This window comes from Microcaecilia unicolor, chromosome 2 (assembly GCF_901765095.1).
Source record: "Microcaecilia unicolor chromosome 2, aMicUni1.1, whole genome shotgun sequence".
NCBI classification, from domain to species: Eukaryota; Metazoa; Chordata; class Amphibia; order Gymnophiona; family Siphonopidae; genus Microcaecilia; species Microcaecilia unicolor.
The window spans coordinates 649694059-649706216 of NC_044032.1; the positions used below are offsets into that span (position 1 = coordinate 649694059).

A 12158-nucleotide genomic window follows, 5' to 3' on the forward strand; every position below is an offset into this window, starting at 1 on the left:
AAGAGAAATCTCTATACCAGAAAACCTCTATGATATAATCTTAATCAAGTGTCGGACCACTGCTGCCTCTTCTCTCCAAGTTTTGTCAGTCAAATACACGCGGTTGAAGATATCTGTACACAGACCTCCATGCACAAATCACACACTGCTCCATCAAAACATGAAGCAGAGGGAACCTCCCGAGGGATTCTACAATTACAATTTAAATGTAATTTTCCTACTTCTTATCAACAGGTTATTCAATTCTTAATCCTGATGTTATATTCAAGATTAAAAAGGAAGATGAGAAATATTTCACTCAACAATTTGAGTGGGAGGGAAAAGAAAATCCAAATGACCTCATCAGTAAGTAAATGTTTTGGATTTAATGGGCTTTGCATTTTTAGATCACAGGAGATGGGTGAATAACATCAAACATTTGGACACTTAAAATCAGTTTCCTAATTTAGTATTATCAGATACCTCGTGAATCCTTGTGAATGTGTTTTCTCATCACAGACCTTCCAATTGTAACATCTGTGTTCTCCCTGAGTATTAAGCAAGAGGAAGATATCCCCTTCATGGAAAATCCTGAATCAGAGATGTCTGAGCAGACCCTGACTTCTATAACAGGTAAGTATAGAATTCCTCCTGCACATCTTTCCTAAAGTCAGCTGAAATCATTCAGGAATTCAGCGCTGGTGAGATAAAAGGTTGTCATCTCCTCTTCTTTTCCCTCTGTCTGTTTCCCTACTTTGGACAAATTAAACTGTCTGTGGAGATGGAGGAGGCACGGATAGAGATGAGTATCCCAGCGGTGGGATCTGGTCTGCAAAACCCTTTACCCTAGAGTTTCTTGGGGTTGTGAAATCTGTACTGTTGAAAGGGCTGATGGAGGTGGAGAGTCTTCTGCACTGTTGTGGAGGGACATGACTGATGAACATGGTTCAGTTTGACTTAGTCATGGACATTTTGTGTTACTGATAGGTTAATACAAATCACAGTATATAATGCAGTTTATCGTAATGATGCCATTCCCAATTCCAAAATGGCGGCCACAACCTCATGCAGGCTGCCACGGGAAATCACGACTGCCATTTCTAACTTTGTTTATTAATTTTCTAGCAAAATAACTGACAGCATCTCTTAACATAAAAAATTAAGAACAAATGTACATTTTGTTACATAACAAACTGCCACCCCCAATAATGAAAAACTAAAAGTAGACCCTCCGCATCCCTTATCTCTCCCTTTCCCTTCACTCCCGTCCTCAAAATTCAGGTTGTCCTTCCAACTGGAGGAATCGCCCCACATTTCTTGATATTTGCATTTATTAGATTTTCAGATAGTCCATCTATATCGTTTGCATATAATATACAGTCTGTTTTTGCATGGCCCATGTATGCCAATGTGAGGCAATCAGCAGTCGAGCTGCTGTAAAAACCAATAGCAATAATTTATCCGTAGCTCCCATTATCCCTTCCACTCTCCCACTTAGTAGGGCATTTCCATAGTACATGCTATATGAGTCTCGAGTAACTGTTGCCCATATGCAGATACCTCCTTCCATAATTACTGGACCCAAGGACATTCCCTCCAGATGTGAGTATATATTCCCCTCCGGCTACACCCTCTCCAACATAAATCATCCCCTTTCCTCATAATGGCTTGCAGTCTACATGGAGAGTAATGCCATCTCACCAGTATCTTAAGACCATTCTCAATAATGTGAGGTGCATGTGACAATTTATGAGATCACATTGAGACATTTTCCCATTCCTCTCCCATGCCCCCTTGTAGGTAGCCTTCCATTTATCTAAGGTGTTGAGGAGTCCATAAACAAAAGATATATAACCCCTACCAACTTGTCCACCCACTAAAGTTTCAAAAACTGACTTAAGTTCTCCACCCCCTGCTATTAGTTGTTCTACCTGAATGAAACATTTATCTTGAAGATAAGGGAATAATATCTCTAGCTGCTAGTTGATAGTGAACTTGTAACGTTCCAAAATGTAGAATTTGGTTATCTCCTATAAATTGACCAAAATAGAGAAGACCATTTCTTTCCCATCTTTGAAACAAGCTATTGCCTAGCTCGGATACAAACGTATCTGTATGTCTGATGTCTTATTCTTCAATAAATGGGAATGTGTCTTGAGCCATAGGTTCATAGTGGTCCTCGTAAACGAGTTTTGGACCTCTTGAATGTGTTTGAGCATGCTAGCTGCCCAGGAGAAAATCTTCAACTGAAACGTACTAGCCTTTTGTTCTGCTAGCACCCATTGTTTGGGTTGGGTTGGGGGTACCTGCTACTCTAACACTTCCTTAGGTTTTGTATCTTGGTAATATTTTTCCAGATTGGGTATACTCATCCCCCCATTCCCTTTAGACTGGAATACAGCCTCCCGGGTATTCTGGATCTCTTCTTTCCCTATATAAAGCAAAATATCTTTCTATGAGGTAGTTCAACAAGGAAAACTTGGGAATAAATATAAAAATTTAAGGAGAACCATCATTCTCACTGCCTCCATCCTTCCTATCCTGAACAGTATTTATTAATCCCACCTCTTTAAATCTCGATACCAACTACAGAGTGTCTCCCAGTCCGCCTTAAGTTTGATACAGAAATACTAAACCCATTCAAAGGGCAAGCATTTCCTAAGATTCGTCTCCTCCCCTTTTGGAATGGATATATTCAAAATCTCTGTCTTAGTGGGGTTAGCTCTGAATCCCAACAAGCTTCCATATTCTGCCGTTTGCTCCTGTAAAGCCATTTGGGCTTTTTCTGTACCTTGAGTCAATATCAAAAGATCATCTGCAAACAAGAAGACTCTATGTTCCTTACCTCCTATTATAAGTCCTTTAATTTCCCTAAACTTTTGTGCCAGAGGTTCTACTACCAAGGCAAGGAACAGGGGCGACACTTCTACTGCTATCATAGGTATCCACTCTTGATGTGCCTTCCAAAAGATAACATAACTGTGACGAAACACTGGGTTTCTAAGCCTGAAAACTGTATTATTTCATGAAATGGTTTTCTACTAGTTGGCCAGCAGATGGCTCTTGTTTTGCGTTTTAAAGCAGTAGCAGAAAAAAAGGCTTTCTCTTTTCCATTTTAAGCTTTTGGAAAGGCAATCTGCAATCATTGGCCAGATACTTTCAAAGTTGATGCCCTGGGGCTGTGATTAGCCCTGGACTTCAAACTAGCCAGGAGGTACTGGATTTTTCTTTATTCTCAGGGTGGGGGTACAGAGGAGGAACGTCTCTGTCCTGAGATCCTGTTCAGTTCTTGTGAACAGTTAAGTTCCTGAACTCCCCAGGTGCTACCCAGGTAGTAACAAGTGTTAGATAGGTTTAATTGCTTGCTGTACTTTTTCATCTGTTTTTTCAAACATTCACTGTTCATTTTCTTGATAATAAACCTATAGTTTATTAGTTCTGCCGTCCTGGACTGACTAAGAATCCTGGTTTGTGTTTTTGGGTTTGCTTTCTAGAAACTGTGGAACTCCTGGAGTGTGGCCCCAGTGTCCTAGAAATCACCATAGAATAATTTGAGAGTTGGAGACTAGCTCAGAAGCAAGCAGGACACAGTCGGTGGGAGGAGGGTGCTAGTATAGAGCACATGCCCAGGTGCAGGCGGTCCTGAGAAATGTTGGAGACAGACCCTCCAGGTGGCCAGAAGAGAAAGAAATGAAGTTGGAACAAAAGGATATGAAGGTACCCAAAGAGAAAAGACAACCCCAAATCGCAAATGCTGAAACACATACCAGGAAATGTACATGGAAAGCGATGGCCACAAATGCTCGCAGTCTAAGCAATAAAGTTCATGACCTTCAAGCTCTGATGTTGGAGGCAGACTTAGACATTGTTGTAATCACGGAGACATGGCTAAATGGTTCCCATGAATGGGATGCAAACATACCAGGCTATAATCTGTTTAGGAAGGATAGAGTGAGTCGTAAAGGTGGAGGAGTAGCTCTATATGTGAGAAATGATATCACGGCGACCGAAATGACAGGGACCTGGGGAAAGGAAGAAGCGATATTAAAAAGAGAGGATAGAACCTCTATACACGTGGGTGTTGTCTACAGACCTCCGAAACAATTGGAGGAATTAGATAAAGACCTGATCGCAGATATTCAAAAGTTGGGAAACAAGAGAGAGGTGCTGTTGCTGGGAGATTTCAATCTGCCGGATGTAGATTGGAAGGTTCCGTCTGCGGAATCGGAAAGAAGTAGAGAGATCGTGGATGCTTTACAAAGCGGTTTGCTCAGACAAATGGTGACGGAACCCACGAGGGAGGGAGCGACGCTGGATCTGGTGCTCACAAATGGGGATAGCGTGTCAAATATCCGAGTGGGTGCCCACCTGGGCAGCAGTGACCATCAAACGGTTTGGTTTGATATTACAGCCAAAGTGATGAGCGGCCACTCAAAACTCAAAGTTCTGGATTTCAAGCATGCTGACTTTAGTAAATTGGGGGAGTACCTGAGGAAGGAGATGATGGGCTAGGAGGAAATACGAGAAGTGGAAGGACAGTGGTCCAGGCTGAAAGAAGCTATAAATAGGGCCACGAACCTTTATGTAAGGAAAGTAAGTAAAAGCAAGAGAAAAAGGAAACCGATATGGTTCTCCAAGCAAGTGGCTGAGAAAATAAAGGCTAAAGAGTTGGCGTTCCAGAAATACACAAAAACTCAAGAAAAGGAACACGAGGAGGAATACAGGATGAAACTGAAAGAAGCCAAGAGAGAGATACGACTGGAGAAAGCGGAAGAACAAATGGCTAGAAATGTAAGGAGGGGTGACAAAAATTTCTTCAGGTATATAAGTGAAAGGAGAATGACTAAAAAGGAAATTGTGAGACTAAAAGATACTGCGAACCGCTATGTGGATAATGATGAAGAAAAAGCAAATTTACTAAATAGATACTTTTGTTCTGTTTTCACAGAAGAAAATCCTGGAGAAGGACCGCAATGGACTGCAAAAAGTACAAATGAGATTGAAGTGGATAGAGCACCGTTCACGGAAGAGAGTGTGTATGAACAGATTGAAAAGCTAAAGGTGGACAAAGCCATGGGACCGGATGGGATCCACCCCAGGATATTGAGGGAGTTCAGAGAGGTTCTGGCGGGTCCTCTTAAAGACTTGTTTAATATATCCTTGCAGATGGGAGAGGTTCCGAGGGATTGGAGAACGGCGGAGGTGGTCCCTTTTCACAAAAGTGGTGATAGGGAACAAGCTGGAAACTACAGGCCGATAAGCCTCACTTTGGTTATTGGAAAAGTAATGGAAGCGATGCTGAAGGAAAGGATAGTGAATTTCCTGGAAGCCAATAAGTTGCAAGATCCGAGAAAACATGGTTTTACCAAAGGGAAATCGTGCCAAACGAATCTCATTGAATTCTTTGATTGGGTGACAGGAGAATTGAATCAGGGACGAGCTATGGACGTAATCTACTTAGATTTCAGCAAAGCTTTTGACACGGTTCCCCACAGGAGGTTCTTGAATAAACCTGGCAGGCTGTAGATAGGACCCAACGTGGTGAACTGGATTAGGATCTGGTTGATGGACAGACGCCAGAGGATGGTGGTTAATGGAATTCGATCGGATGAGGGAAAGGTGAGTAGTGGAGTGCCTCAGGAATCGGTGCTGGGGCCGATTCTGTTCAATATATTTGTGAGTTACATTGCCAAGGGGTTGGAAGGTAAAGTTTTCCTTTTTGTGGATGATACTAAGATTTGTAACAGAGCGGACACCCAGGAGGGAGTGGAAAACATGAAAAAGGATCTGCAGAAGCTAGAAGAATGGTCTAAGGTTTGGCAATTAAAATTCAATGCGAAGAAATGCAAAGTGATGCACTTAGGGAAAGGAATCCACAGGAGACGTACGTGTTAGGCGGTGAGAGTCTGATATGTACAGACGGGGAGAGGGATCGTGGGGTGATAGTATCTGAGGATCTGAAGGCGACGAAACAGTGTGACAAGGCGGTGGCCGTAGCTAGAAGGTTGCTAAGCTGTATAGAGAGAGGTGTGACCAGCAGAAGAAAGGGGGTATTGATGCCCTTGTATATGTCGTTGGTGAGGCCCCACCTAGAGTATTGTGTTCAGTTTTGGAGGCTGTACCTTGCGAAGGATGTAAAAAGAATTGAAGCGGTGCAAAGAAAAGCTACGAGGATGGTATGGGATTTGCATTACAAGACGTATGAGGAGAGACTTGATGACCTGAACATGTATATTCTGGAAGATAGGAGAAACAGGGGTGATATACATAGTAACATGGTAACATAGTAGATGACGGCAGAAAAAGACCTGCACGGTCCATCTAGTCTGCCCACGATAAACTCATATGTGTATACCTTACCTTGATTTGTACCTGTCTTTTTCAGGGCACAGCCGTATAAATCTGTGCAGCAGTATTTCCCATCTCCCAACCACCAGTCCCGCCTCCCATCACCGGCTCCGGCACAGACCCCGTATAAAAAGTCTGCCCTCCCCCATCCTAGCCTCTCAACCACCAACCCCTCTTCCCCCTGCCACCCAATTTCAGCTAAGCTTCTGTGGATCCATTCCTTCTGCACAGGATTCCTTTATGCCTGTCCCACGCATGCTTGAATTCCGTTACCGTTTTCATCTCCACCACCTCCCGCGGGAGGGCATTCCAAGCGTTCACCACCCTCTCCGTGAAGAAATACTTCCTGACATCTTTCCTGAGTCTGCCCCCCTTCAATCTCATTTCATGTCCTCTCGTTCTACCGCCTTCCCATCTCCGGAAAAGATTCGTTTGCGGATTAATACCTTTCAAATATTTGAACGTCTGTATCATATCACCCCTGTTCCTCCTTTCCTCCAGAGTATACATGTTCAGGTCAGCAAGCCTCTCTTCATACGTCTTGGAACGCAACTCCCATACCATCCTCGTAGCTTTTCTTTGCACCGCTTCCATTTTTTTAACATCCTTCGCAAGGTACGGCCTCCAAAACTGAACACAATACTCCAGGTGGGGCCTCACCAACGTCTTATACAGGGGCATTAAAACCTCCTTTTTTCTGCTGGTCACACCTCTCTCTATACAGCCTAGCAACCTTCTCGCTACGGCCACCGCCTTGTCGCACTGTTTCATCGCCTTCAGGTCCTCAGATACTATCACCCCAAGATCCCTCTCCCCGTCCGTGTCTATCAGGCTCTCCCCACCTAACACATACGCCTCCCTTGGATTTCTACTCCCTAAGTGCATCACTTTGCATTTCTTTGCATTGAATTTTAATTGCCAAACGTTAGACCATTCTTCCAGCTTCTTCAGATCTTTTTTCATGTTTTCCACTCCCTCCGGGGTGTCCACTCTGTTGCAAATCTTGGTGTCATCCGCAAAAAGGCAAACTTTACCTTGTAAGTCTTCGGCAATGTCACTCACAAATATATTGAACAGAATGGGCCCCAGCACCGATCCCTGAGGCACTCCACTACTCACCTTTCCCTCCTCCGAGCGAACTCCATTCACCACCACCCTCTGGCGTCTGCCCGTCAACCAGTTCCTAATCCAGTTCACCACTTCGGGTCCTATCTTCAGCCCTTCTAGTTTATTCAAGAGCCTCCTGTGGGGAACCGTGTCAAAAGCCTTGCTGAAATCTAAGTAGATGACGTCCATAGCCCGTCCTTGATTTAATTCTCCCGTCACCCAGTCAAAGAATTCAATGAGATTCGTTTGGCACGACTTCCCTTTGGTGAAACCATGTTGTCTCGGATCTTGCAACTTATTGGCTTCCAGGAAATTCACTATCCTTTCCTTCAGCATGGCTTCCATTACTTTTCCAATAACCGAAGTGAGGCTTACCGGCCTGTAGTTTCCAGCTTCTTCCCTATCCCCACTTTTGTGAAGAGGGACCACCTCCGCCGTTCTCCAATCCCTCGGAACCTCTCCCGTCTCCAAGGATTTATTAAACAAATCTTTAAGAGGACCCGCCAGAACCTCTCTGAGCTCCCTCAGTATTCTGGGGTGGATCCCGTCCAGATGTTCAAATATTTGAAAAGTATTAATCCGCAAACGAACCTTTTTCAGAGGTACGAAGGCAGTAGAATGAGAGGACATGAAATGAGATTGAAGGGGGGCAGACTCAAGAAAAATGTCAGGAAGCATTTTTTCACGGAGAGAGTAGTGGATGCTTGGAATGCCCTCCCGCGGGAGCTGGTGGAAATGAAAACGGTAACAGAATTCAAATATGCATGGGATAAACATAAAGGAATCCTGTTCAGAAGGAATGGATCCTAAGGAGCTTAGCCGAGTTTGGGTGGCAGAGTCGGTGGCGGGAGGCGGGGATAGTGCTGGGCAGACTTACACGGTCTGTGCCAGAGCTGGTGGTGGGAGGCGGGGCTGGTGGTTGGGAGGCAGGGATAGTGCTGGGCAGACTTACACGATCTGTGCACTGAAAAGGACAGGTACAAATCAAGGTAAGGTATACACAAAAAGTAGCGCACATGAGTTTATCTTGTTGGGCTGACTGGATGGACCATGCAGGTCTTTTTCTGCCGTCATTTACTATGTTACTGTGTTACCTCCAGGCGGGCGCTAGGCGTTTGGTGATAATAACACTTTGTTTTTATAGCCCGCAATACCTCGCAGTTCTGTGTGGGTTACGTACAACGAGACTAGACAAACCAGAAATTACAGCATATTATCATGAATGAAAACTAATATGTTCATTTCCTTCCATAATTCTGAAACATCTGTTTTGAGCTTGATGCCTGAACTATCCAGGAAGAAATTTCCTTGTCTAGTTTAGCAGTCTGATACGAAAGCAAAGAGTCTATACACCTCTTTTGTATTTCACCCTTCATAGATGGAAAGTACTCTTCTACCATCTGCTGCTTGCCTTCCAGTAATAAATCCTACCTGATCAGGGTTAAATATAGTGGGCCGTGAGGGAGGGAGTGACATAGAGGCAAAAAACACTCCCTCACTGGGATGTATCCTATCCAGCTCTGTAGCTTTTTCCACTTTCAGGTTTTCGAGCCCCCCCCCCCCCCCCCCACCCCCGGCTCTCCTGACAATGCTCCATCCTTTCTTCCTCTCCCGGTTCTACCTCTAGCCCAGGTGCTCCAGTGAATTTTGTGAGGTAGGAGCACATTCTCCTCGTTCCTGCCCACCTTAAGTATATCCTTTTCCATAGCTGTAAAATGAATGATCGTACTCTTTCTATTTTATCCAACAGATGATGGATTTGGGAATGAGAGTGAAAGAGTGAGAATGTGTGATGAGCAGCAGAAAGAGGAATGGAAACACGAAGACTCTTCCAGAAACAGCACATGTCCTTCAGCAGACCGTGAAGGAGGTATCAGTAGCATAATACCAACCAGTGAGAAAGCAGCAGCTCAGAAAGGAGAAAGATTAGAAAGACAAAAGAAAAACTGTAGCTTTTTCCCAACACTTGAACAACCTGGAAGACTCAACGGTGAGAGAGATTTTAAAAGGGCTGATGTTTGGGAAACCTTTACTACCGACTCCAATTTTATTGAGCACCACATAAGTGGGCTTAGGACTGAAGTTCATGACTGTCAAGGTATGCATAAAACTAACCCATCTGTATACTGTGAAAAACCATTTCAATGTTCTGAATGTGATAAATGTTTCACAAGCAAGGCGAACTTGGAAACCCACCATATGACTCATACAGGAGAGAAACCATTTCAGTGTTCAGAATGTGAGAAATGGTTCAGAACCAAGGGTGAGCTAAAACTTCATGAAAGAACTCATACAGGAGAGAAACCGTTTCAATGTTCAGAATGTGAGAAATGGTTCTCAACCAGGACTTGGCTGAAAAACCACATAAGGATTCATACAGGAGAGAAACCGTTTCAATGTTCAGAATGTGAGAAATGGTTCAGAACCAAAGCTGAGCTAAAACGTCATGAAAGAACTCATACAGGAGAAAAACCGTTTCAGTGTTCAGAATGTGAGAAATGGTTGTCAACCAAGGCTGAGCTAAAACGTCATGAAAGAACTCATACAGGAGAGAAACCGTTTCAATGTTCAGAATGTGATAAATCCTTTACCAGTAAAAGTCATCTGAAACAGCATGGAAGAACTCATACAAGAGAGAAACCATTTCAATGTTCAGAATGTGAGAAATGGTTCTCGACCAAGGCTAAGCTAAAACTTCATGAAAGAACTCATACAGGAGAGAAACCGTTTCAATGTTCAGAATGTGATAAATGTTTCAGAAGGAAGGTGAACCTGGAAACCCACCATATGACTCATACAGGAGAAAAACCATTTCAATGTTCAGAATGTGAGAAATGGTTCTCAACCAAGGGTAATGTAAAAATTCATGAAAGAACTCATACAGGAGAGAAACCGTTTCAATGTTCAGAATGTGATAAATCCTTTACCTATAAAAGTAATCTGAAACAGCATGGAAGAACTCATACAAGAGAGAAACCATTTCAATGTTCAGAATGTGAGAAATGGTTCTCAACCAGTACTGTGCTGAACAATCACAAAAGGATTCATACAGGAGAGAAACCATTTCAGTGTTCAGAATGTGAGAAGTGGTTCAGAACCAAGGGTAAGGTAAAACTTCATGAAAGAACTCATACAGGAGAGAAACCATTTCAATGTTCAGATTGTGAGAAATGGTTCTCAACCAAGGCTGAGCTAAAACTTCATCAAAGAACTCATACAGGAGAGAAACCATTTCAATATTCAGAATGTGAGACATGGTTGAGAACCAAAAGTGAGCTGAAAAATCACAAAAGGATTCATACAGGAGAAAAACCATTTCAGTGTTCAGAATGTGAGAAATGGTTCAGAACCAAGGGTGATATTAAACTTCATGAAAGAACTCATACAGGAAAGAAACCATTTCAATGTTCAGAATGTGATAAATGGTTCGGAACCAAGGTAAACCTGGAATGCCACAAAACGACTCATACAGGAGAGAAACCATACGTGTTCCTAATGTGATAAATGTTTCAGAAGGAAGGCCAAGAAGAAATTTCACGAAAACTCATACGGAAGAAAAAAAACATTTAAATATTAAGTATGTGATAAGTGTTTTAATAAGAAGGTCCAATTGAAATAGCACAAAAGGACTCAAATGGGAGGGAAACCATTTAAATGTTTAGAAGGTGATAAATGTTTCAGAGGGAAGAACTATCTGACTGGGCTTGCAATAAATCAATATTCAAGATGTTATACATGTTTCAAAAGCAAGGGGTTACTGTCAGATAGGAAGGTCAGAGCAGGCCAATGGCCTGGACAAACAACTAGGAATATCTGAAAAGAGGGATTGCGTAGGCCTGTCACATAGTTTAAGGCATTAAGACATGCCTAAGAACAAGGACGTGGACCAGTATGTATGAACTGTGTGGCAGTTCAGTAGAGAGTGTACAGGAGTTCATTGCACTTTAAGTATTGTAAAAATGGTAACATTATAAGCTCTTCTGGACAGGGAGTTACATATATGAATTATATTAGCTTTACTTATATAAATTACATTAAGGTAAGCCTGTATGGAGATATGTACTTTAACATTTATTCTGTTCATTATTACCACTGCGTCTAAGCTTGTATTCTAAGCAGATAAGGAAAGTACCAGGAGCAAACTGTCTCTGCATTGTTAAGAATTTAGAGAAAGAACTGTAGCTGGACATGACATAGAAACAAGTTAGAAGATGGGAAAGATGGTTATGGAATATGAGAGGGATGGAACTAAGTGAGAGAGGATAGGTGGAAAAGACAGATAAGCAAATGAGAAGGAGAGGACAGATAGACAGTGGCGTACCGAGGGCGGGGCGGTGGGAGCGGACCGCCCCGGGTGCAGCTCGTGAGGGGGTGCTGCCTTGGATGTCTTCCTCTCCCCCCCGACTGGTGCAGTGCTGCCGTCTTTACCCCTCCCCCCCGGTGCGGTGCTGTATGGGTGTCCTTCCCCCACCCCCATCCCCCAACTAGTGCGGTATCGCTCTCCCCCTCCGCTCCTGCACGTCTTTCAACTTCGAGGCTTCTGGCAACAGCATCACCAATGTAAGTGCTACCTTCTGCCTGCCCCAGAAGCACCCTCTGTACAACTTCCCGCATAGCCCCCCTCCTGATCTTTCTCTTTCATGTTTCAGTAGCTGCTTGCACTCTGCCCTTGATTTTTGTCTGCTGGTTGAAGTAAGAAAATAAAGAATCTTGCTGAATTTGAC

General features: G+C 43.3%; 1 protein-coding gene across 1 annotated transcript; it reads left to right on the forward strand.

The window, feature by feature from the left end:
• The first annotated feature begins 309 nt into the window (after positions 1–309).
• LOC115462244 (zinc finger protein 501-like) lies at positions 310–10981 on the forward strand. Its single transcript, XM_030192255.1, has 4 exons — positions 310–345; positions 499–612; positions 9185–9424; positions 9725–10981. The coding sequence occupies exons 2-4, from the start codon at positions 561–563 to the stop codon at positions 10933–10935; spliced, it is 1503 nt and encodes a 500-aa protein (XP_030048115.1). The 5' UTR covers positions 310–345; positions 499–560; the 3' UTR covers positions 10936–10981.
• The last annotated feature ends 1177 nt before the right edge of the window (positions 10982–12158 follow it).